This window comes from Pyxicephalus adspersus, chromosome 2 (assembly GCF_032062135.1).
Source record: "Pyxicephalus adspersus chromosome 2, UCB_Pads_2.0, whole genome shotgun sequence".
Classification (NCBI taxonomy): Eukaryota; Metazoa; Chordata; class Amphibia; order Anura; family Pyxicephalidae; genus Pyxicephalus; species Pyxicephalus adspersus.
In genome coordinates this window covers 11091942-11119437 of record NC_092859.1, presented here as the reverse complement: position 1 = coordinate 11119437, position 27496 = coordinate 11091942, and the positions used below count along the sequence as shown (strand labels likewise).

Here is a 27496-nt window from a genome sequence, read left to right as displayed (position 1 = left end):
ACATAAACTCCTGGGATTATTGCTAATAATTGATATAAAGCTCCTCATTCTTTCTCCCTATAGATTTTTACATTGCTTTTCTTGTCACCAAAAGTAAAGACTAAAAAAACGAACTTTCTCTATTCCCAGTATAGGAAAAGCTGGGGATGTTCCACAATATAGCACCGTTGCCCCCTGCTGGCAGACCCAGTAATATGTTTTTTGTATCAGCAAGTCCCTGCCTAGTCATGTGATCAGGGAATTCTCGAGACGTGATTGGCTGCTAAGCCGGAGGGAGGATGACAGATCATGTGACTTGGTGTAAATCCCCAGCAGCGGGCACCAGAGACTGTCAGACAGGATGGAGGGAAGCTGGTACCGGGGGATCTGCCTGCTGCTGGCCGGGCTTCTCCTACTGACTTATGTGCACCGGGGCTGGGGCTGCGGGGAGGAGGTGAGTGAGCTGGCTTCATGTAGGGGGAGGGGGTCATATATTGTCAGTTGTAAGAGAAGTATAAAATAGTAACAATCAGATACAATGTATCAAAATAAACCACGTGACACTGATCCTGTTCCTGCATTGGATAACTTGCTGCAGGTATAGTAAAAGGGATGGAGGAGGAATAGATCAGAGCCCCTCAGATATTGGGGAAGGAATAGATCAGAGCCCCTCAGATATTGGGGGGGGAAGGAGTAGATAACTTTCCCCCCATATTGTATAATAGAAAACATTTTCTTAGTGTTCCAACCGATATTGGCAGCGTCTCCTGAGCTGATCTTGAGAAGATTGCTTGTGTTTTGTAAGAGAAACTGAAGATTGATGAGTTCAGATATATAATTTGTTCCTTCTTAAAGGATTGTTCCATGGAAAAAATCAACAACTTGATACCAGGTGTATATAATTATCCAAATTGCCTAGATCTTGGTGCCACATGGCTTCTTGCTCAGCTTTTTATTAAGTAATTATAATGATCGGAGCTGGTGGACAAGCTGGTGACACATTTTTTTTGGTGGGGGGGGGTGGGTAAAGGACGTGTATTGAAGTACTGAGCTGAGTTCAACTAAAGAAGTCTAGGAGTTCTATTTATTAAACAAGGTATCTGACATTCAATTACTGCCAGTGAAACACATGGACCTGGAAGATTCCCATGGAGGACTGTCTGATTCCCTGTTTTTTTAAATATAGCTGAAATATTATCATCTAAGTCTTGAAGCCCCTCACACCATGGTGTCACCAGAGCTGGATTGATCCTTTTTTTTTCTCCATTAATCCAGCTAGCTGGTGGTGCCCCCCGAAACTTCCATTAGTGCGGTTGAGGTTTCCATCTGGTGATCGTACGTGTCTGCTTCTGTAGGGGTGCGGTTACACTGGTTGGTTGAGGGTTGGATTTGGGAGGGCAACCATGATGATAGTGGGCAGGAGCTACATAAGTGCCGGAGGGTCATTGTTGGGAGCCATGATGGCTGTGGACAGTACAGCCCAATGCTTAGCATTTTCCCCTCCTATTGTGTGATACTTCCCCCACCTCCTAGATTGTAAGCTCTTCAGGGCAGGGTCCTCACCTCCTCCTGTGTCATTGTCTGTATTCATCTGTCATTTGCAACCCCATATTACAACACTGCGTAATATGTTGGCGCTATATAAATCCTGTTTAATAATAATAATGTATTATAATGATCATTTTGTAGCTGTGACAGCAGTGTAAATTTCACCCTAGGTCACAGCATAGGTGGCCTTGTGAAAAATCCATTCCTGAATATCATGGTTACAAGTGGTAGCACCAATACAGAGCAGCAAACCAAACAAGGCATTGTGGCACCCCAAGGTTCTCCATAACATAGCTGTAATACGGGGCACCCCTTGACATTATGATCAAAACAATGCAGCAGCAGCACCTTTTTTATGTGTATGATAATGCCCATGAATAAGCACACGTATGTGTTCTGCTGGGAATGTAGAGTGGTCACCAGAATCTATTGCAGATGTTTACCTAGTATCCAAAGAGTGTCACATGCTCCAAGAAAGAATTTTGTTATTGTTTAATGGAAAAAGGAACAATGTAATGATTAGTCAGAAGAGACTTCCCTTCCCACAAGATATTCTGAGCATTTTTTCTCCTAATTGCCTAATAATGTAATGTGCTTTGCTCTATAGCATTGTTTCCCAACCAGCATTTCTCCAAAACCTTGAACAATGAGCAGGTAGGTCTAGGTGACACCAATGATCTTTTTGGATATCTGTAAGGATGACATTCTTCCCAATGGTCAGCAATATAAGAGGCATTCATCCCACTGATCACCACACTATAATATATTGTGATCTAGGGATATAGGTGGGGTTCCCTGAAGACCTGAAAGTTATTTCTAGGGTTCCTCCATGGTAAAAAGGTAATTAAAGGCTGGACTACATTATTTGGGCTGTGTGCTAATTATAGATATAATAGATATTATAAACCTAAAGTATATTTAAACTTACAGTAAAAGATGGAACAATATTGTGTCTTCACTTCCAATAGATATAACTTCTCTGTCCATTTTAATCCCAGGAACTCCCATTTGAGTTCAGGCACCACATCCCACCATCAGTTCCTTATCTCCCACCTATCGTCTTTTCCTTTTTTCATTAAACCCGGACGCTATACTCTCTCTTCGTCCCTGTTTCTCAAATAGCATTGAAGAATAGGGATGCCTGGAGGATGCAATGTAAGAGTTTGGGGGGAACATGGAGAGCTGTGCCTTCCAATCAGGAGGATGAGTTATGTAGAGTGTGGGGTGGTGTTGGGTCTCCGGGATGGTAGAGGGTTGTGATGTTCTAACAGATAGAAGGACATGACATGTCTTTGGATTCAGGTAAATGGAAGGTGCAGTGTTGGGGGTAATGGAAAGCAATGTTGATGTAGTGTCCAATCAGAGAGAGTAGGATAAGACGTGAATTTGTATTTTGGTAAATGGAGGGTATAAGTTAGAGGGTAGGTGGAAGATAGAGGAGTACAGTGGAAAGATGATAGAGAAGGGAGATAGAGGCTTGTGGTTTCTGATCAGAGAGAGGGACAATGCATGGTTGACGATTCACGTAAACGGGGTGGGGGGGGGGCATAGACATAGAAGGTAAGGGGGGAAAAAAAAGGGATCTTGTGTCCTATCAGATATGGAGATTAGATATGCATTTCGGTAAATGGAGGTAAAATGTCATGGTGTTGATTTGGATTTCAGATAAATGGAGAAGAACAATGTGAGATGTTACAAGTTTGGTTATAGGTAATCGGAGGGTACAGTGTTAGCGAAGGTAGGGGGAAGGTAGAGGGATGGGGTGTCCAATCACAGTGGAGGATAAGGCATGGTTTTGAATTTTTTATTTGGATAGAAGGTGCAATAGCAATGGGGGAAGAATCGTGTTGTATGGAAGTATGTACGGTTAAAAAGAGAAGGTAGAAGAGTGTGGTGTCTGATCAGAGAGGGTAAGGTTTGCATTTGGTGTTGGGTAATTGGAGGATGCTATCTCAAGGAGTAAGGGGTAGATAAAGGGGTGTGGAGTCCAATCTATGAGAAGGACAAGGCATAGATCTGGATTTGGGTAAATGGGGGGTGCATTGTCAGGGGATAGGTTAAACATAGGGAAGCGTGTAGGGTTCAGGGGGATGAGGAGGGGAGATAGAGAGTCATGGAATGCACCCAGAAAGGGGGATGAAGCCTTTTGTTTCTGGGGTACTGGTTGATGGAATTGGCAATCTTTGGATTAGCCAGAATGATGGAAGTACAATGTCAGGCTTTGTAGAATGGGGTAATAAATGACATGTCCGTCATGAATAACCAGATCTCTTCCCTGTCCTATAGTCCTGCCCGGCAGCTCCTGATGGCTTCTTGAACGTTCACCTGATCCCTCACACACACAACGATGTGGGCTGGTTGAAGACCGTGGATCAGTATTATTATGGAGGTAAGTGGCTGATCTCCCCTTCTCTGCCCGTTACATCAGAGATTACAAAGATATAAAGAGTTTTGCCATTTCCGCTCTTAGTTTTACTCTCTTGACTCTCTGAACTTTCTAGATAATGTAATGATAAAGGGTAAAGGTTCCTGTGTTGATTATCATAAATCTGCATCCTGTCCAGTAAGATGTGTCATCTCATCCTTGTGTAACCACCCAAAAATATTAACCCTTCAATGCCTGTTCCATAGAGCCTGATTTATCAAAGCTCCCTAAAACTGGAGAAGATAGACTATCAATGGAGAACCTGGATGATCCAGCAAACCTGAAACACATCTGGTCCAGGATTAAAAACATTTGACAAATAATATCAACTGATTTTAAGAAATCTATTCAAGATTTGTTGGATCACCCAGGTTCTCCCATGATAGTCTATCTTCTCCAGTCTTAAAGAGCTTTGATAATGCAGGCCCATAGTCTTTTAAAACCATCGTTGACGTCCATGCTATTACTTTGTGGTGTTTTTTGTATTATTTGCTTTAGATACATCGCATTGTATGTAACATCTCCAGAAGAGTTTTTTTTTAGCTGGGTGGGAGTGCCAAGGGTTCAGAAATCCAGCACTGATAGCCTACATATTTCCACCATGACAGGTGCCCTTTATCATAAGAGGTTAGGCTGATCTACTTCTCACTATTATTCTTTTGTGTCTTTAGGAAATAACAGCATCCAACACGCTGGCGTGCAATATATATTGGACTCTGTGGTCCCTCAGCTGCTTGCAGACCCCCGAAGGAGGTTCATCTATGTGGAAAGTGCATTTTTCTGGCGCTGGTGGCGGGAACAGAAGGAGTCTATGCAGAAAGATGTAGTACGGTTAATACAAGAAGGTGAGCCACAGGGGGCGCTACACACCTACCAAAAACCTTATCACATAAACTGACAGTCAGATGGTCTTTATATTGTTTTCTGTCTGTGATGGTATTCTTATTCTTCATCTATAAATATTCATAAAATTTTTCACCTGAATATTAATGCAAGAAAAAATTGCTGGGCTTTTATAGTAATGGTGTGTAGAGTTCTTCACCTCCACCACGGTTTTGGATTTCAGCTTTCCTCCCCCTGATCCACACCCTTGGAAGATGACTTTCTGTATGGTCACCAAGAAATTGTTCTTACAATCGTGGTTTTCTGTTCCTTAGGTCGCTTGGAATTTATAAACGGTGGCTGGACTATGAACGACGAAGCTGCCGCACACTACAATGCCATCATTGACCAGATGACTCTAGGCTTGCAATTCCTGCAGAATACATTTGGTGAATGCGGCAGGCCACGGGTCGCTTGGCACATCGATCCCTTCGGACACTCCCGGGAACAAGCTTCTCTGTTTGCTCAGGTAAGTGAGCGTTATCTTCGTGGGGCACCATTGCTCTTAGTGCAGTTTCCTTCTCCACACAGTGCTGGGCTGGTTGAATTGCAATAGGTAAAGGTGTTTAAAATGAATATTCTACAGTGTTCTCTCCCTTTTGGCCGGGTGCCCCAGCCGACATTTTATAGTAGACACCCGGCTGTTTGTGGGTAGTTACTGAAAATTTGGGTCACAGTACAGGGGCCACCACCAGTCTTCTTTTCACCCAGCTTTCTGCAATCCCCATGAAATTGCTACCTTGCTTGTGAAGCCAGTGACATCATTGCTTTGTCCTTAACTATCATGATTCTGGAGCATTTGTGGCCAGCAATGGAGGAATTTCGCAACCATTCATGCAATGCTTTTCTGCAGGAAATGTATCCCTCGTTGCCCGTCTGACATGGTACTAAGTGCAGTCACCTAATAATATTATTATTTTTAATAATAATAAACAGTATTTATATAGCGCCAACATAATATGCAGCGCTGTACATTAAATAGTGGTTGCAGATGACAGACAGACAGTGACACTGGAGGAGGAGAGGACCCTGCCCAGAAGAGCTTACAATCTAGGAGCTTACAATTCCACCCATGAAATCAGACCGATCAAAGAATCCTGATTGGTTGCTCTAAATTTCGGTGTGTATTTTGGTAATCTCTTTGCATTCCTTTGGTTTCTAACCATAGATGGGGTTTGATGGCTTCTTCTTCGGCCGGCTGGATTATCAGGATAAAAGTAATCGAGAAAAGACGCAGCAAATGGAGATGATTTGGAGAGCGAGCGATGATTTAAAAGTACCCAATGCTGATCTGTTTACTGGTGAGTTAGTAGATGCTTTGAGTTATTATATTATGTTTATCACCCCTCCTATATTTCAATATTTACTGTACCTTGTCATGAAAGTAAACTTTAGTATATTATCTGGGCCAGTTGTGATTGCCGCTGCTGTCTTCTCTCTCGTTTAGGGCCACCCAGTAGATGGAGAATTGGATATATTTTACTATGTTAAACATTTTTTTTAAATAACTTTTTTTAAAGGTGAACCGGGCAGTGGATATAGTGCATATACAGTGTATTATTCCCATCTTTCCTGGGGAAGAAGAATTAAATCTGTGAAACACATTGAGAATGAGAATGGAATATGATATTAACATTGAATGTGTAATCTGCACAAAGTTCTTTATTCACTGAATTATGATATTTTACCAAATGTTTTCTTTATTTCCATATTGGTGACTGCATTGATTACTTTGGTGCCTTAAAAGTCCCTAATCCCATCAGGAGTGATATATTTTTAAAAATGACACCGAAGAACACATGTTCATCTGAATCTGATGTATATCACCTAACCTGCAGAGCCATGTACTTACTTACATACAGCTCTTTCCTGCTAATTTGACATTCTCATATCAAGCTTTAGAAAGCCTGGTTCTGAGACATTGATACCATTTGTAATTTGGCTCTCAGACAGCTGATTCATACGTTTTTAGCTTCCTTTCCCTTCAACATGCCATAACCTGACACATTCTATTGTATGCTAGGTTTGTAAATTTCAGATCTTGAACACCATAGGTTTACATCTTGCACTAACGAGTAATGTTGGTGGAGTTTGCCTTGGACTTTTCACACTTCATACCAGCATGCTTATTCCATTTCATGTATTTTCTAGGTAGTGAGGCTTTACTAGGACCCCATCATTATAATTATTAATAATAAACATTATTTATATAGCACCAACATATTACACAGCGCTGTACATTAAATAAGGAAATATTGAGGAAATATGTAGCCACCCACACTTGACATCTTTGCTGCCTGTTACATCCTACCATCATCTGATCTTTGTTCTTGTTTTGGACCAGTGAGCCTGAACATGCTAAAGCAGAAATTAAATTATTGCTATAAAGGTTTTGTAATGCATTTTCTTTTAAGCATGAGGAAGTGTGCATGTGCAGCAGTCCCAGCATTTTTGCTGAGCAGAAATCTGATCATCACGGGTGATATTAGGTTTAGTGCTTCTGCAGAAGTGTTTGTGTTGTGGTATTGATGCATATAGTGTTGTATTTTCTCCTAATGTTGGTGGGGTGGAGGGGTGACATCTTTCGGGAAGTGGAGCTCTGGATGGTGTACAAAGGTGGCGCGGGCTTTGGTGGCCACAGGGGGTTACAGGGATTGCAAACAAAGGTGAAATTTACCAAGATAATATTATCAGTTCTAGTTCTATTCTATTCTATTGCATGTGATTATGGCATTAGTTTGGAATGGGCAGCAAGGTGGCTCAGTGGTTAGCACTCTGGCCTTTGCAGCGCTGGGTCTCAGGTTCGAATATTGGCCAGGACACTATCTGCATGGAGTTTACAGGTTCTCCCCGTCTTTCTGTGGGTTTCCTCCGGGTACTTCAGTTTCCTCTGACATTCTGAAATCATGAAGTTAGGTTAATTGGCTTCCCCCCCACAATTGACCTTAGATTGTAATAATGACATATGACTGTGGTAGGGACAATAGCTTGTGGGCTCCTTTGAGGGACAGCTAGTGACATGACTATGGACTTTGTACCGCACTGCGTAATATGTTGGTGCTATATAAATACTGTATAATAAAAATAATAATAATAGAGAATCTAGTTCCTTTTTGAAACATAGCCACCACCAGCTCACATTTTTATAAGGAGATCCGCAGTTGCTGCCCGCTTTTTTTGGCATGGCTTGTTAGTAATTGGCACATCAAGCTGAACAAAATAGTTGCAACAGCTTCCATGTTGAAAAACTGTATTTATACGTTTCCTAAAATAAAGCTTTACAAGTTTGATCCAGGTTCAATTGTAACAGTGAGGTTCATGCTGAACAAGTTCCATTATCTGCATCCACAGGCGTGCTTCCCAATGGTTACAACCCACCACAAGGCTTCTGCTGGGATCAGCTGTGCAGTGACATGCCGATCATGGACGACCCCACAATTGAAGATTATAATGTAGATGTTGTGTTATCCAATTTCCTAAAGGCTGTAAATGTTCAGGTAAAACGTCCCCAGAAAGGCTCATGTAGAAGTTTTCTTCCCAGCATCTGGAAGTGCTCTTGGCTGCCTTGCTGTGCCAAAATCTGCTCTGCATTCTGCCAGGGTGACATTACGTGTTCCTGCAAAATCTGTAAATCCTCAGGTATAGAAATGACAGTGCATATATGACTCATTTTGTATCTACCTGTGCTGTGAACACATACCATGGTGTAGTACAGTTCTTGTGTCATGGTGCAGTGTGCTGAAACCACTCACCTGTTCATTCTCTTCTTTTAGGCACCAAAGTATCGTTCAAATCACATCGTTATGACAATGGGCTCTGATTTTCAATATGAGAATTCCATCCCGTGGTTTAAGAACATGGACAAACTCATCAATATAGTAAATGCTCAGGTGAGATGAGTGGCCGCTATCACAATGTTGGGGCAAAGTATTAAACCAATATAGTTTTGACTTTGGGGACCATTCATACTATGTGTTGCATTAACAAAACAACAATTTATCATACTTTATGGCACCTTTGCATTTAGGCAGCCTACCTTTCCACACAGGTAGAAAAACAATGCAGCGCTCCACAATGCATAGTGTATATGTTGTAATGCACTGCAATACAAGAGTGTGATCTGAACATGTTGGGAGGCCATTCAAATTTATTTGTATAAATCTAATATTGGTATAAAAATATATTTATTATATATTATTTGTAAATACTTTTCTAGATTATAAATATACCATATATACTCAAGTATAAACCGACACTTGAAAATGCCATTACAAAAAGGATCTTGGTTTAATTTCTGGCCACACAACTAGATAACACTGTGTTATCATGTACACTATATAACAAACTCTTGCTGTCTGGGACATTTTTGGGATTGTTAAACACTTTACATGAGAGTACACTGCCATCTACTGGTGACCAACAACAATGCCCGCAAGATCATTTAAGAGTTAGTAATCCATCATAATCAAATCACAAATACAAAATACTTTAACCTGCAAAAGGGTGGAAAAAAACGACTGAGCCCAAGTGATTTTATTTTTTTCCTCTTTTAAATAAATGTTTTAAACATAACCTACCGTGGTTGTATTTATTCACGTTCATTTATTGGCATTTCTGTTGCTTGCTGTTTTGAATGTTAGCAACTTTGGTTTATACTTGAGTCATAGTAGTTTTAGGTAAAAGTAGGTCCTTATTTTAAAGTTGGACTGGTTTATATTTGAGTATACGTAGTAATACTACTGGGGTAGGGTTAACCTCTATTTGGAGAGACGTCCATACTCAATGTAAAGCCAGGGTGTAGATTCCAAAGGGGCTGTTGTGGGACACTGGCGTCAGTTGAAAGACATTTGTTACCTGCACATCAGCACTGTTACACTGTTCAGGACTAAAGTTGGCATAGACTTCATCAAATTTTTCTTTTTTCCCCAGCAAGCAAATGGAAGTAAGGTGAATGTGGTGTACTCTACCCCGACCTGCTATCTGAGTGCACTGAATAGAGCCAACCTCAGCTGGTGAGCACAGAACATGCGACATGCTAGCAGACATCTCTGTACATACCCACCATGACTTTCCATTTGTTCTGACTTTGTTTTAGGCCAATAAAGATGGACGACTTCTTCCCCTATGCAGATGGAGCTCATATGTTCTGGACAGGGTACTTCACCAGCCGCCCAGCATTCAAGGGCTACGAAAGGCTCAGTAATAACTTCCTACAGGTGAGCGGTGTAAACTTATAAAAAAAAGGTTCTGTCCTTATTGCCCAAAGAACCAATCACATTGCTTCATTTTTCCCAGTTCACTAAAGTCAGAGCCAGCTGTTGCAGGTTGTGTTTTAGCTCTATTTATGTAATAAGTAGATTGTGTTTTCTATGTCATTACCAGGTCTGTAATCAGCTGGAGGCATTGACTGGAGAAGCTGCAATACACGGACCATATGGGAGCAGCAGCAGCTTGGAACTCAGTAAGTCTTATTACCCCTGTAACATCATATTACAGTCACCCAGCTACCCCTGTAACATCATATTACAGTCACCCAGCTCCTGAGTGTCTTATTACCCCTGTACCATCATATTACAGTCACCCAGCTCCTGAGTGTCCTATTACCCCTGTACCATCATATTACAGTCACCCAGCTCCTGAGTGTCCTATTACCCCTGTACCATCATATTACAGTCACCCGGCTCCTGAGTGTCTTATTACTCCTTATTTTTACGAAACTTAGGGCGAGCCATGGGAGTAGCTCAGCATCATGATGCTGTAACAGGGACGGCAAAGCAGCATGTGAATGATGACTACACTTTGCGCCTCTTCAAAGGTTGGAAATCCTGTGAGGTAAGTAACACAACATTTCATATTCATGTGAACACAGCTTATCCAATCACTATAGACCAGTGACGTCACTGACCCTTCATATTTGGAGAACGCAGCCTATCAATTCATTGGGGACCAGTGCAAGCATTAAGACATTCATAAAAATAAGAACACAATCCATCCATTGTACAGGAAACAAACCTTTTTCTCCATTCTCCGGCACAGGTTGTGGTCAGCAATGCTCTCTCCAGTCTGACAGGCACTAAGGAAAACTTTGCATTTTGCAATCTGCTGAACATCAGTGTGTGTCCTTCAACAGAGACATCGAAATCTGTGAGTAAAGCACTGCTTTATACATCTAGAACCCAACAACACACAGGCTGTGTCCATTTCATGTATTAACCTCCTGGGCGGTAGATTTCTGTCTGGATTTATATGTTTAAAAGCAGTATATTGTCTTTCATGAAAATGTATTTTACATTGTAGGCCTGAAATTCTTAGGCATAACTCACCTAAATATGTTCAATATTTAATAAATGTAATACGTTTATTAATAAACCTTAAATAAAAAACACAAAAATCTGGTAAACAAGGGTGCATAAATAAATCAAAAATACTGAAACCTGTAATATAACTGTACAGTAGCATAAATAATATAGTGTGTGTATGTATGTGTGTGTATATATATATATATATATATATATTATAATGGTTATTTTGTATTGGATTAAATACAGTTATTTTGTATTGAATCCAATACAAAATAATTTGAATTTCCCGCTGCACTCCCGCAAGCACCAACGTCACCGGGAACTCCCGGAGAACATAAGCGCATTCACCGGGGGACAGATCGAAGGAAGAGAACGTGGCCCGAGGATGGCCGGACACTGGAGGATGCCGATGGGACCAGGTAAAGCTTTATTTTTTATTTTTTTAGCTACCCTGAGTGTGGCTAGGGGTTACTGCTTTCAGCATGTTTTTTTTTACCCCAAGCCACACTCGGGCGGTTAAAGATAAAGCTATAGTGTATAAAATTCCCTAATGTTTGTACACACGCTAAACTTCTTTCTTTTGTGATAGTTTCCATTGGCAGTAAAGCAAATAAGTGCTGTTCAGCTCTATGGATAGGAAAGACAAGCATAGTAAATGAAAGCCGTCATCCCTGGTTGGTCATTTAGTCATCTGCTAAATAACGCTGGGGGTACACACTAGATTTTAGCCCAAGATGATCATGATTGTTGGTCCTGGGCGATAATTATTGAGAATGTGTATATAGCTTTAGATAGATGATAGATCAGAAGATCCATTAGGCTCATTATTAAGTTATCATCACAATGGCAAATATTCTTAATGTTGTATGCTAACAATTATTTGTATCCAGTTGCATCAATATTGCATGTTAAACTATATTTAGTAGATTTTAATTTTAAAGTTCCTAAACACATGTTAAATAATTGAATAGCATGAACATCCTTAAAAACAACCATTCTTTATTGATAAGTAGGTAACATTAAATAAAAACATAAATACCAATGCATGCAAAATACAGAGAAACCTTCTTCCTCTGCAGAACATATATATAAAATGCTTTTTTTGGCTCTTTCTGTTCTCTTCTTGAACTCTCTGACATATCTTCATATTCCTTATGTAGTTCAGTGTATTTATCTACAATCCTCTGGGACGTGCGGTCACACAGTACGTTCGTCTTCCCGTGAATGGCGCGGCTTATGAAGTTAAAGGTCCATCTGGTGAATCTATTCCAAGTGAGGTGAGATGAACGTGTTCCTGTTTGAACTGTGTCCTTGTGTCTCCTTTCTTCAATTCATCATGAAATTCTGCCTGCTGACCATTCTTGTGGTAATATTTCTTATTGAAGAGACCCCCCACCTATCTGTATACCTAATAATGGTGACCATTGTGGACACCATATTATTGGGGGAAGCTTTCAATAAAAACACCTTTTAGGTGATGGTTATCTTACAAGATATTTTCCTTTTGCTTTATATTGCCTCTGCAAGGCAGGAAGTAAAGGGAAATTTGTTTAATTGGGCTGCCCGTGCACCAGAACAGACAAGAAAATCATAAATGTACTTTTTTTTCCAGTTTTTAGGGCACCTTGCTGGGTTCTATGATGAGTCCTGATATAGTCACCCCTGCAATGTTTCTCCCTACCAGGACTACTTCGTCCAGATGTCTTACTCTCACAGATGAACCCACGGCCCACTGACATTAAGCCATCATTTGCTACTCAGTTGAGAGTGGCTCCTTACAAAGGATGGGGGCCAATGTGGTTTACTGAGGTGGCCTCATGATTGGCGGTATATGTTGTGCCAAGGAATGGTTGGTATAGACCAGATGTGCTCAACCATTGAGAGAATCATTGTGAAATCCTATTTTATAGTTTTCTTCCCTGAAAGTCTGTAAATTGAACAATGATTTGATTGATTTCACCTACAGATTGTGCACTTAGCCTGCAGGCAGTGTCCCATTTCTTCTTGCTGCACATTGTATAAATGGCCATATATTGAAAGCCATCTCCTCCTAGGTAGTTCCAGTTTCGAAATTCACAAAAGAAGTTCGCAGAAACAAAGGTAACGCTGACCAAGAATTGATTTTCCCCGGACAAATTCCTCCACTGGGCTTCAGCAAATTTACGGTTCAGAAGATCTCTGCACAGGAGCGATTCTTTAGGACGAAGGTTAAGAAAAACCCATCAATAATTGAGAACAAGGTAGGTTGTATACCATGACGTGTTATTTATTTGTCCAGTAACAAGCCAAGAGATCAACATTTATGTTTCTCCAATCTACCTAAAAATCTGCCTGAAACTAAAATGATTGGACAACATCATTGAACTTCAGCACCTTATGCTGAAAGTATTCCTATAGTTCTTATAGGGAAAGTGTCTGCAGCATTGGTAGTAATTTGTACATGGGCCAGGGTTAGGTATATATATAATTTTTTAAGGTTGAGACCCTTTAGATAGATAGATTTATTTATATATATATATATATAGATTTATTTATATATATATATATATATATATATATATATATATATATATATATATATATATGTAGCATTTAGAAGCGGATAAACATGTTTAGTATTTAATGAATACCAATCCCTAATCTAATATATATATATATATATTAGTTATGTCTTAAAAAAAATGATGTGATGTCGGGGGTTCTAGTTTGCCATAGAAGTGAAATTGGGCTGTGACTTACGAAGAATAGAATCAGGGCATCAACTTTTAAAACCCACAATCCCTGGATGACCTTCTTGCACAGTCTTACAATTCTGTAAATAATATTATTTGGATAAAATGGATTTTTCCTTCAGTTTTACAGAGTGGACTTTGACCCAGATACAGGACTGATCAGCAAAATACATAATCTGGAGAAGAAGATTTCCCTTCCTGTAACACAAAATTTCTTCTGGTAAGAATATATAGCATATTTATTTAAAAGAGGTCAGCATTGGTCCCTGTCCTATATATTACATTTTCTGACACCTGTCGGGTAATGATTAATAAAGCCTCTATTTTTTTGGCTGATCAAAAGCTGGCAGCAATGATTTTTTAAAAAATAGAAAGCATTAACATTTAAATAACATTTAACATCTTCATAGTTTAGGAGTAAAAAATGAGAATGATTTTCCAGCCTCTAGAGGATCATTCTTTGCTTACAATACTTTCTCAGTACAAGTAATTATATCTGCGTTTATGAATTTGCATGAACTCTCACAAACTAGTGTTCCACTTGGTTTTCCTATAGTCATTTCATTATAGGTTATATAAAAGAATACCTAATGAATCTTTGCAATAATTGTATCCAGTTTATGGCCAGTCTAAAGAGTTTGGAATTTTATGGTAGCATTAGTAGATGGTATGGGCTTAGATGGGGTGGGCTGTGCTCCCTTTAAAGTAAACCCAAACAAATGGACTTTTCATTATGTTTTAGTTACATTGTTAGTTTTTTTTTTTTAATTCCACTTGCCAATATATGATTGTCCTGATTTTCTATTAATAAATATAATTTCCTACATTTGATCCTGTAGGTATAATGCCAGTGTAGGTAACTCAGACAGTTATCAGACCTCAGGAGCCTATATCTTCCGACCAAACCAATCCCAGCCACTGCTGGTGTCACGGAATGTCCGCAGTTATCTGGTGAAGGTCTGTATAGCATATTTACCATGACTGTCCTGTATTCTTATTCCTAACTTATTATATATCACCCATTGATTTTTACATTACCCCTCCATTCACTAACACTTGTTTTCAGTGACAACTATTAAATGTATGTGGCCACATCACATGTCTGCCCCATCTTTTTACTGTATTGCATACAGTATGTCGCTGATTTATTAGTACATGACCCCCTTATCATAAAGGGTCCTGTGTGTGTGTATATATATATATATATATATATATATATATTCACTGATTATTATTACCCCTCATCCTGTATTTATCTGTTATTACAGGGCCCCCACATCCTATACCTGTCTTGTATGTATTACTGATTTATAGTTACGTGACCCCTCAACCTATACCTGTCCTCTTTATATCACTAATCTATTAACACATGACCCTCTTCCCATACCTGTTCTGTAAATTTATCACTGATATATTATCATATTATTAGCTATTCTCCTTTATTGATTTAATTGTGCAATACCGCATTGGGATGATAAGGAGGTATCTGTCTTCTTCAGTCATTTTCATAAACATGGGCCAATGCTCATATACACCTCTCGCCTCTTTTGCAGAATTCCCTGGTGCAGGAAGTGTATCAGAACTTCTCGTCATGGTGCTCGCAGGTGGTCCGCCTGTACTCTGATCAGAGATATCTGGAACTGGAATGGACGGTGGGACCTATCCCAATAGGGTGAGCTGTTCAATCTACTTGTAAATGGAAAATATGTGTGTGTTCATGTGCAGCTTATCAATACATAGTTTATCCACATTAATGAAATATGTTTTTCCTATTTGTACATGCCCACCATGCTATATTTTTAATATTTCATCTACAGACAGATTTCCTCACCTATAAGTAGATTTGAGATCTTGGACATATGAAATTCTAATTCTTTCCCTACAACTAAAACTGCAATTAGTACAATTGATGCATAACAGGAAATCCCTCTGATTGGGATAATTTCTCTGTGTTCTGGCACCATTAGGGCAGTGCAGTGAAAATTCCAATATCTTGCAAAACACCCCAGATCACATTGTATGGTTGAGGAGATAGCAGGAATAGTTGTACTAGATGGATGCAGTTTACAAATTACTGTTCTCTGTATTGTCTCATTAACTAATCCTAATAAATGAATTCTCTGATATTTTTTTTTATAGAATTGAATTCCTCTTTTTTTTTTTTCAGGGATGACAAAGGGAAAGAAATCATCAGCAGATTTGACACCAATTTGCAGACAAAAGGACTATTTTATACAGATGCAAATGGAAGGCAAATCTTACAGAGAAAGTAAGTTTCTTTTCTGTCTGTCACCCTGTGGTAGTAGGGACAGACTCCATGTCACATAGCTACCCCTGTCTGTGTCACCCTGTGGTAGGAGGGACAGACTCCATGCTATGTCACATAGCTCTCCCTGTCTGTGTCACCCTGTGGTAGGAGGGACATACTCCATGCTATGTAGCTCTCCCAGTCTCTGTCTTCCCATGGTTGAAGTAGCTGACTCCATGACACCTCATGTCTGTGTCACCCTGTGGTAGGAGGGACAGACTCCATGCCATGTCACATAGCTTTCCCTGTCTGTGTCACCCTGTGGTAGAAGGAACAGTCTCCCAATCCTTGCCATTCTACATAGGCAGGTTGATGACACTATGGTTACCTATTACAGATTTGTGAATACATGTGTCACTTTCAGACTGATCTTTGAACAGAGAAAAAGTGCCATGACACTGCTGTCTTCCATCAAGCTGTGTCTTAACCTCCCATTTACCTAATACAGCAGACCCTGTTGCTGGTATATATGAAGAACATTGTACAATCAGAATGCAGTGTGTATGGTCAGTTCTACTTGCATCTTTTATAGTAGCTGGGTGTTTTCCTTGTGTTTAAAACCACTTAATGATCGGCTTTCTTTGTCATTTTGGTAAAGGAGGAATTCACGTGACACCTGGGCATTCAAGCAAACAGAACAAGTGGCTGGAAACTACTACCCAGTCAACAGTCGCATCTTTATAAAGGTGAGTGATGTGTGCAGGTATACTTCAGTATTATCTGCTTCTCTGTAGCGTTATATGGGCAAAAGTGTACAGTCCATCACCCTGACTTGTGTGAGTTTGATGGACATCCCATTCCCAAACTATGGCCATTATTATAGAGGATGGTTGCTATTTGCAGCTGTAAGAGCCTCCATTGATATTGGATGGCTTTCCAGTAGATTTTAGAGTGTGATAATTGGTGTCCTTTAATCCAGAAGAGCACTGATGTTGGATGAGAAGTCCTCACTCACAATATGATCTCCCCAAAGCTGTTCATTAGTGGTAAGGTCAGGCTCTGCTATGACCAGTCCAGTTTCTCAATATCAAATACTTTTTATAGGTTTGATATGTAGCTAAAAAGCTCCTTCCCCAAACTATATCAGCAAAGTTGGAAGCAGACAGTTGTCTAAAATATCTTTATATGTTGAAGCAATTAACTGGTCACACCTGAACTGAATAGTTTCAAGGAATGTCCAAATTTATTTATACATTTTTGTTGTGTGATACAAACCTTATTTGCGCTATTATTTAACTAGATATATAATGCTCAGCCATCCAATGAATGATGTAGGCTAGCGAGTTATAGGCTTGTCCTTTGATATGCAGCATTACAAAGACATTACAGGAGAGGTAAAGCTATTTGTCTCCTTCAGGATAAGAATGTTCAGCTGACTGTTTTGACCGATCGATCCCAAGGAGGATCCAGCATTGTGGACGGCTCATTGGAACTCATGGTAAGATTTCTTTTAGTCACAATTGAAAGCTTTAGTTGCTATAATAGAGACATTCTGGAGCGAGAGAGGAGAGAGAAAATGAACAGCTGCTCCAACTTCAGAATGAAGATTTTTCCTCCTGTTCTGGTGACAGCTGTCAGGATTTTACATCATTTGTGGCTTGGTGATGATGGTCATCAGGGCAGATGGGTTAATCTACTAAAGGAGGACAACATTAAAATCCTTCTCTAATCTAAAGCTTTACTTTTAATTATCATCTTGTTTTTATTTAATGCCAACATATTACACAGCACTTTACAAGTCCATAGGTATGTCAATAATTGTTCACAGAGAGCTCACAATCTAATGCCCCTACCAAAGTCATATGTCATTAACACATTATAAGAAAAAAGGTTACACCCAAAAAGAAAAAGGTTAGAATTATACATACATTACTCCCATCTTCTTGGCATGAAGTCACTGTACTTCTGGGAAAAATCACCAGAACAGAATAGGTGAAATCCCGAGGCAAGATAATAACATCACCCATTGCCTAGACACCCAAGCCAGGGGTAACGTGAGTGTAATTCTAACTTTTTGGGTGAGATTCACTTTAGGCCAGGAAAATAATGAGCATTCAATGAGTTCTGTTGTTTTTTCCTAAGCAAGATCATTATGGAGGACACCACTGTTGAGTCTCATCATGCAGTTATGGCAATGCATGCCGGGTTGTAACTGGAGAATTCCACTGGTTCTTCTCAGCCTCACACAGCTTATCGCTATCTAAAGGTTATGTCATTTTTTTTTTTATTGTGTTGTGCTTGCTGCTAGGTCCACAGACGTCTCCTGTATGATGACTTTCGTGGGGTAGGAGAACCGCTGCTGGAGCCGGGACAGTATGGGGAGGGACTTGTAGTTCGGGGAAAACTACTACTGGTACTGGACACCCCAGAAGCTTCTGCCGATGTTCACCGGAAGTTGGGCCTACAGCAATACCTGTCACCGCAAATTGTCTTTTCCACCGGTCAAGGGGCACCATACAGATCACAGCATGGGCCAACCAACCAGGTAGGTGGAAAGTTTTGGCTAAATAATTTTACAAGGAAACATGAAAAGTACTTGGAGAAGCTTGCCTGATTTATTGTTTCTAATAACTCTGTTGATCCTGCCTATAACAAACTTCCTGTTCTACAGTGATAAGAGTATCGATGAAAAATCAGAGGATTAAAAAAACCCCAGGTCTTTGTGTCATCACTTAAGGAAGTACTATACATGGCTGTAGTGTCTGTGTGGCATGGTCCCTAGGAGGAGAGGGAAGCATGTCATTAGAGATCTACCCCATGAGGAGGAAGAGGGGTCTGAGAGTAGATGAAGTGCAGAACTGCAGCTGGGGTAGTCCAAGTGCAGAGCCATTTGAGCCTAGGCCATCCCAATGATATTCCTCCAGGGGCTGTACATTACAACCTGGGCTTACAGGATGGCTGTTGGAAACATTGGAAGCCGTTATTATTGTAAAAGTTAAACAGCAAACTTGTGTTACACCTCAAGATTGTTTATGAATATGTAAATATATATGTATATATATATCTGTGTATATATATATATATATATATATATGTGATATGAATGTACATATATATGTGTATAGATATGTGTTCAGGGATAAATGTATATAATACTCTGGAGGAGATAATATTCCAACAGATAGACTGGATCTAAGCAACATAAAACAATACAGGAATGTAATGCTAGGAATGGGATGTTTCATTAAAACCTGTTGTATCTGTGTACTGGCCTCGGGCCCGCCTAGGGGTCTATAATTCAAAGACTTCACAGGCATAACAAGAGGTAATAAATACCAATAGAAGGTTTGCCAACAAACAACCACAAACAAACAAAGAGATGAAAAGAACAGATCACTAGTAGGTCCTTCAAGGGGCAATTAATCCATCAAGCTGGAGCCAAGGAGATGGATGAATAATCAAAACAGATGGGTTGGGTTGATAACCCAGCGGGACCTGTTGTTGACCCCTAAACATAGATTCCAGCTGGAGATTCTTTATATCAAATTTAGTTGGGAGGTTCATCAAATGACAGTAACCAATCCCAATCTAGTGGGGTGTGGGCCAACTGATGATCATTGCCCCTAACACACCCACTAACCAATCAAAGAGCCCCAATGTTACCTAATGGGACTTAAAATATATAAAAATGGAAGCTGGAAGAAAGAAAAGGGAAAAAAAAAGGGAATGATGGTAGTCTTCTTAGGGAATCTAGCACCTGGGGTACCCCACGTCATCTTAGCAGGTAGCTATACACATTCCTGAATTGCTTCTTGTATTGTTTGGTATATGTCTTTGTATATGTTTATGCTATTATTTCTATATTGTTTTGATGTATTTTGTACTAAGTATTTACTGGGTTATTGTAGGTGTTACTACTCACAACTTGATGTTCATGTGATATATATATATATATATATATATATGACATTGATTAAAGTTCCTATGTGTTTAAATATCTGATAATGTTGCTGTGTATTTTGTCTTACCTTGTTTCTTAATTAAACTGTTTGAATGACTAGCTATTATTTGTGCATGAACCTTCTTTAATTGAAATCTATATGCATTGATAGGAATATAATTTCCATATTTATGCAGATAAAATATAGATAATTAGATAAAATATACTTAAATAACACTTGGTACAGCAGCAAAAAAACAGGGCCAAAGTTCACCTATGGACCCATACTGACCTTTGATCAATGCTCAGTTTTCAGCTCTGCGTGCTGCACTCCCAGACAATCTCCATCTGCTCACCTTCGCACAGCATGAACCCAATAAGATCCTGTTACGCCTGGAGCATCCATTTCAAGGCCATGAAAGTGTGAATTACTCCAAACCCATCACAGTGAATCTCAAGGTGAGAGACATTGATTGAACTTTTCTCCAGCATCTTTGTTCTTTTTGACAAGTCTTTCCCTTAAGATTAACAATTCAAACCAATGACTTCTGATTACAGGAGCTCTTTTCTGTCTCGCTGTCTGACTTCAAGGAAACAACACTGGCTGCTAATCTGCCAAAGGACAAGATGAAACGCATGCAATGGAAAGTGCAGAAAGGTAAAGGGGCAGGGCTGCTAATGACCAGAAGTAAATTTAAAGAGAGGAATCTGAGCACAGAATGTTTGGAATGGTCAGACTTGCCCTGGATTGGTCTGTTTGTTTACAAGTTTATTAAGAGGGATGAAATTATGAAGTTTAATGGACAAGGAAACACAAACTAATTGAATAACTCCCTCTATTCATCCAGAATTACATTAGTTGCCTCCATAGGAGCTTATAGTTCATATTATAGTAGCCCGAACCCTACTGGAAGAATCAAAAGGAGAGGGCAAGTTCCTTTTATAGAATTCCCAATATCTGGTAATCCTTATTAAATTTAGATATTTAAAAAGCTGCTCTCACGATAAGTAACATTGACTTCTATGTAAGTCACTAATCTGGGACATGCTTGGGCACATCTGGGGTCCTGTACTTGCTGCGTGCCAATGCCTCGCTACATACTTAAGGACCAGGATGAAAGCCACTGGTCTTGCTTGAAATGACTTGACCTTTTTGCTTGCATTCAAATGTCAAAAAGCTCATTGTAGATGTATGTGAAGCTTACCCTCGGGGCAGACATAGGGAGGTGCAAGGTGTCCCACTGCACCAGGGGCCTGGACCCTCCTCAGCCAACAGGGACCCCCAGTCAGTTCTTCACAGAGGTCCACTGTTGGCTATGTCCTCCACTACCTACCCTAACTGTCAGGATACAGGGCACTTCAGCTCAAAATGCTAGTTACATGGCTACCATACAGACCAAATGACTCCAGCTATATTGCATCACTGACCTGGAACAGGCATACAAATCAGTAGTCTTTTTGCTGCATGCTTGTTCTGGGTCAGTGCCTTAAAGAACTGAAGCCAGAGACAGTCAATAAATAGCATTTCAGTAATGGGGCAGCACTGGCACCTTACATATTTTAAAGTATATTGTTCATATATCATCTTTTTTTTTTCTGTCCAGACTCCAACCCAACTTTTGAACACGGCAGTTCATTCCTGGACCCCACAAGTATCACTCTGAACCCGATGGAAATCCGCACATTCCTTGCTACAGTCCAGTACAGAAAAAATGCAGAGTGGGACAGTCGATAAACAGTAAATTTGGACCCCCTGTATGGCCAGACATCTGTGTGACTGCATAAAGAGCAGTGCCTTGATGATGTACCACCATCTGCCAAAGCTTAATAAAACAAAATTCTATTTTTCACAGTAACATAAAAATTCAGCCTTTTTATTATTCAGACAGGCAAAATAAATTGCGATTAAATCCCAAAAGCTAGGCAAGCTGCTCAAGCTGGAGTTCATGAGTTTATATAGATTGCTACATTTCATAAATTGAGTAATCCTTAGCAGGGTTGTCTGTCAATATCTGGTGCAGGATCATCCTGAGACTTCATTTCAGAGTCTGGAAGTGCCGGTGTCATGTTATCATCTGGTGCAGGGCCATCCTGGGATTCCATTTCAGAGTCATTGTGTGTGTGAGAGTAACGACAACTTTCCCCAAGTTCACAGGAACCCTGAGAGAAGGTAGAAAGAAAGAAAAAAAAATAACTTTTCTAGTTTTAAAGGAGCTGCAGAAGGGTAAAAAGTCATTTTTTTTGTATGTGTCTCCACTGGTAAGATTACCCCCCCCCCCCCTCCCCCCATATGAGACCATTTATAAAGAAATGGCAATCACATGATTGCCAGAATTAGAAGTGGCCCTACGCAGTCTTGTAGACTTCCATTGTTAATGCGCACGCTGCTTTAAAAAGGTGGCGTGTTTGAAACAAATGCCACTGATCTCTATTTTGGCTTGTACTGAATGACGACTAAGGATCATGCCAACTTTATAAATGTGGGGATAGTAAATCCCGCTGGTAAAACATATTGATTAGCTAGTGATCATTCATAAAAATGGTCGTGTCAACCGAATGACACATTTATGAATATAAACACAATAAGGCTGGTATTCTACAAATAGAAATCTCCTTTTTAGATCTTCTAAGTCATCCTAAAATTTCCCCAACGCGACAGATCGCAACATAAACCTAAAGGAGGTTTTAACCATTTCTACTCTATGCCACACTGACAATTGAGAGTAATATTTAGGCAGCCCTAGCTGAACATGTCCTGAAGATACTTGTTCCATGGCAGTCATGGTATTGCACTACATTCCATACTAATGGCCTGAAACAAGTATGCAGATCAGGAGTTTAAAAATTCACCACCCACATGCTTGGCGCAGAAATCTGACCTGTTTATATTTCTTGCATGGAAACTGTTTCAAGTTTGCACTTTCTGGAGAAGTCTTCCTCTTGTTTTGGTGTTGCTTCCTCCTCTCTTCCAGAGTAATTGAAATGCCACCCCTAACAAAGCAAGAAAGGTAGAAGATGAATCAAATAATACATTTGGCTTTCTATAGGTAACCCTGCAGTATGTAGTCAATCGGAATCCAGCAAAGAATTGGAATGTTAATGGAAGCTATTGATCACTCCTCTGATTTCTGAAAAGTATTAACCATTCACTTTTCTAAATCTAAGGTATAAAAAATTCATAAGATCCTTTTCTGATTTATGCAGGGCATTTATAAGAACCTATTGTATCCATCATGTCTGAAAACACCTCTCGTACACAGCACCACCAAGGATAGAGTGAATGTGAACATACATTTAATAGCACTACTGCTGATTTTTTTTTTGTATAGCCTTATAAATGAAGCACCAAGAGTTTTATAAGGAACCAGGTTAACGGCAACTAGTTTAGGACAGTTCAGCCATTAGGGGCCATATACACCTTATTTAAATGTATTGCCATCGATTACAGAAATGCTAAAAATGCATGCAGATCCTGGCCCCTAAAACACTGCATTTAGAAAGTCCTGAAATGGGTTTAATAACATTTTTTAGTCTAAATAGCAATTATTATTTTAGGCTATACCAAGAAATGCTAAGATTATCTTGATGAAGAGGACCACTTGCACATACAAATTTAGACAAGTTTCCCATCAGCAAAATACAACATGTGATTATTTATTTACCTGGCATTAGCTCGTGCTTTTGGACCCCAGTTAGCCTCCGGGTTTTCCTGGAACCTCTTTAAGCCCATTTTTCGAGACTTTGGATTGGCGTCTTCCCGGACCTCAAAATTGGCCTGGATCCTGTAAAAATCCATTCACACAATTATGATAAGTTCATTGGCAAATCACCATTAGGAATAAGAGCAGTATGTACGCGTTCAGATGTGATGTGCTGGACTAGGTATGCAGATTTTATATATATACATACATACATACACACTACTGACCTAGGCTCTGTACTGAAGATGTGATCTGCTGGATAAGGTATGTTTAGCAGATAATATATACTACTGATTATGTGAAGTATTGGACTAGGTAGGGTATGCAGATAAATATACACTACTGACATGCTGGACTAGGTAAGCAAATAATATGCAAATAATATACATATACATATATATATATATATATATATATATATATATATATATATAACACACACTACTGACCTGGGTTCTGTACCGAGGATATGATGTGCTGGACTTGTCTCAGACAACCTCTCTCTTTTGACAGGATTCTGCTTCTCCTAAAAAAAAAAAAAAAAAAAAAAAAAAAAAAAAAAGGGGGGTCACAACAAGAAATTGTTGTTTTTAAGTTCATTACTATGGTTAACAAATAAGTAGGTTACAGAGACAAACAGGAAGATGGGAAAAATGCAAAGGCATAAGAAAGAAATTAGAAATGAATATCGTTTTTTACATCTGAGAACACTAAAAGACAAGGTAAGCCCAGGTAAAGTAAATTGTAAAAAAGTTTTGGTTGTACTACGATTTATATAAAGTGATGCGACACACTGTACAAATGTGTGCACTTTGTAAGCCGGCTGCACAATGAGGCTTGAAGTGCGTAACAGAGACAATAATAAAATCTGTTCTGGTATAAATGAGACTTAAAATGGCAATGCTAAATAATATTTAAACAAAATGATAAGCTTCAAACTTAACATAGAATTCACAGAGAAAGTATACATGAAGCTACTGCTTAGGTGACCGCTCCACAGTGATTTACAGTAATAAACTTATGATGCATTTTCTAAATTTAGAAGCTACAGTGCACCAACCAACTTCAGAGGAGCCGCATTTAGCAGAATATATTAGTCAAAAAGCCAACTGTGGGTCTGAGAAGGAAGAGACTGAAAACTCCATGGTCTGCAGTTAGGCCCCAGTGCATACTGGACCTGAGGCTGCTACTCTTCTAACCTATTAGGGCCGGTTCTCACATTCACATTGTATGTCCATTGGGAATCTGCAAATAATTTGCAAATAAAATGCTGGAACATCTGATCAAAAGGCTGTTTTAGGAAACGTTGATAGCAGCAACCAGAGGGATTTAATGAACAATGAAAACAGGTGCACAAGGTCCTACTGAACTGACACAGCTCACACAAGGGCTTGCCTATATATTAATGGTATCACAAGCTTTTAGTAAACTATCTGCTTGCCCAAGATTAGCTTCATCCAAAAAGAGTTAGGTACATATGCCAGATGTTATGTAAAAAATATTGGTTTTAATAAACAGATCACCAAAATATATTTTTATAGCCATCTAGAGCTATAGGTTCATTCAAACATTAATACCAGATTAGAACTCACCCAGCACCTCATTATATCCCAGACAACAGAGGGCGGTGCGTCTGTTTTAATGGCGTTCTGACAAGCATGTGAAAGGGAGACCTGGTACCCAGCGTGCAACAGGGCAGACCTGGAACAGAAGACAGTTCACTGTGTTACAATCTTATTAGGGCAAATTCAGAACATAGAAATACTACTTAGCATTGGCTAAATTGGAGCAGAATAGAGTTGAATAGTGTTCAACTAGTAATGGCTAACTTTGCCAAGTTGTTTTTAAAACCTTCTCAGCTGTCATGCTTGTATCACCAATCAGTAAACTGCTGACCCAGAATATTTAAACAAATCAAGTGTATCAAAAATCGAACGCCTGTATGCTTATCAGTGACTTTTTATTCAGTGAATAAACAATAGAGATGTTATTCTCAATATCTCGGCTTCCATATTTCCACAGGCTGCATTACAGTAAACCAATGCTTTGTCCAACATTTAGGATTTTATACCCCCTCCTCTTAGAAGCACTTACTTGTCTTTTCCTTCCCTTGCTATTTGAAGGTAGCAGAGAAGATGCACAAGACAGGGTTTAGGGAGAATGCTTTTATCACCCTGTAAAGTGCTCTTTGTATTATAGTGGAATACATGGGCCTCATAATAAAATTAATTAATGACCTGGTGTTTGTCGATATTTCTAGTATTTCACGCACTGGTTTTCTTTGTTGCCTGTTCCTAACTCAGGATCACAGCTGTATAATAATAATAATTAGGTGTGTACGTTGGATTTTTACCTGAACTGGAGCAGTGCGGGGGTGTTGCAGCGGATTGTGCTGCTCAGATTGTCCAGTGTGTAATATAATGGGATATCCAATTCCTGGAAGGTAAAAATTAAAATGTATTATATCAGTTATCACATAACATTCTGAAATTTGTTAAGCAGAGATTTAAGACTTAAAGTTGTGATACTGACAGGCATAAATTAAAAAAGCCTAAAGTGTAGAGAACCCTTTTATGTATAGTAAAAATTCTGTTTTTTTTTTTTTTTTTTTTAGGTGCAACATAGGCCCCTATGAATTGGAGCGCAAGGCATTCGTCAGGCATCCCAAGAGGGATCCTTCTGCGCATGCCCGAGCCTTTTTGCTGAAAAAGACAAATTTGCCAATCTCTGGCATGTGCAGTGAGATGGGCAATTTTTTTTTCATCCTACATCACCCAATCTTGTGCCTGGGTCAGGTGCCGTAGGATGAAGAACCTGAAAGAGAAGACGAAGATGGAGGCGACGGATGCCGAGACGACGGGGGACCCCCCTGGAGTGATCAGACTGCGCTGTTGGATTGAAGGCAAGAGTGTTTTTATTTATTTTTTTGATTTTTGAGTATAGCTCCTCTTTAAACACTCATCAGTGGGTAAGATGCTTTATAGTCACTAGATTCTTGCTTACTAGTCCTAATCAAGATAAGATCCTTTAACAAGATGCTCAAGAAACTCTACAGTGACTAGATCCTTGTTATAGGAAGCTCTATCAAGACTAAATTCTTTTACAAGAAGCTCTACGGTGACTTGGTCCTTCAGCAAGAAGCTCTACGGTGACTTGGTCCTTCAGCAAGAAGCTCTACGGTCACAGAGACTGTTGATTCAGGGAACCAGGAAGGAATTTTCCCCTATTAAAGCAAATTGTACCAGAGGTTTTTTTTTGCCTTCCTTTGGATCAGCTATGTCTATAGGGTTTTTTTATCTGGAATATGTTATTTCCCTAGTGGTTGAACTTGATGGACATGTCTTTTTTTTCAACCTTTGAAACTAGGTCCTTGCCCAATATGCTCTATCGAGACCAGATCCTTTTACAAGAAACAAGAAGCTCTATGGTGACTAGATCTTTGCTCAATAGGCTCTATCAAGATTAAATCCTTTTACCAGATGCTCAGGAAGCTCCATGGTGACTAGATTTTTGGAGAAAGACTAGATCAATGCTCCAGAAGCTCTACTGTGAAAAAAAATCAATGTGCAAGAAGTTTTTCGGGACCAGATCCTTGCTCAGTAACCTCTCTCAAGGCCTGATCCCTTTACAAGATGCAACCTTGTTCCTTGCTCAGGAAGTTCTGTAAGGACTAGATCCTTGCTCAGAAGTTCTGTAAGGACTAGATCCTTGCTCAGGAAGTTCTGTAAGGACTAGATCC

The 27496-nt window shown here is 39.6% G+C and overlaps 2 protein-coding genes across 3 annotated transcripts in view; one reads left to right on the top strand and one right to left on the bottom strand.

The window, feature by feature from the left end:
- The first annotated feature begins 276 nt into the window (after window positions 1–276).
- MAN2B1 (mannosidase alpha class 2B member 1) lies at window positions 277–21920 on the top strand. Its single transcript, XM_072399472.1, has 24 exons — window positions 277–433; window positions 3814–3916; window positions 4624–4797; window positions 5110–5303; window positions 6003–6135; window positions 8186–8331; window positions 8608–8724; window positions 9764–9846; window positions 9930–10050; window positions 10217–10295; window positions 10557–10666; window positions 10871–10978; window positions 12297–12413; window positions 13191–13376; window positions 13991–14088; window positions 14708–14825; window positions 15422–15540; window positions 16036–16137; window positions 16775–16862; window positions 17534–17614; window positions 18425–18661; window positions 20366–20515; window positions 20615–20714; window positions 21661–21920. The coding sequence occupies exons 1-24, from the start codon at window positions 341–343 to the stop codon at window positions 21789–21791; spliced, it is 2988 nt and encodes a 995-aa protein (XP_072255573.1). The 5' UTR covers window positions 277–340; the 3' UTR covers window positions 21792–21920.
- TRMT1 (tRNA methyltransferase 1) overlaps window positions 21895–27496 on the bottom strand; it is a 13603-nt gene continuing 8001 nt past the window's right edge. For both annotated transcript variants that reach the window (XM_072399473.1, XM_072399474.1), the window contains exons 12-17: window positions 26111–26193; window positions 25350–25458; window positions 24207–24283; window positions 23719–23838; window positions 22936–23047; window positions 21895–22216 (exon numbers count right to left, since the gene is read on the bottom strand). In XM_072399473.1, coding sequence (XP_072255574.1) covers window positions 22046–22216; window positions 22936–23047; window positions 23719–23838; window positions 24207–24283; window positions 25350–25458; window positions 26111–26193 — 672 coding nt within the window. In that variant the 3' untranslated portion in view covers window positions 21895–22045. The remainder of the gene's footprint in view (window positions 22217–22935; window positions 23048–23718; window positions 23839–24206; window positions 24284–25349; window positions 25459–26110; window positions 26194–27496) is intronic.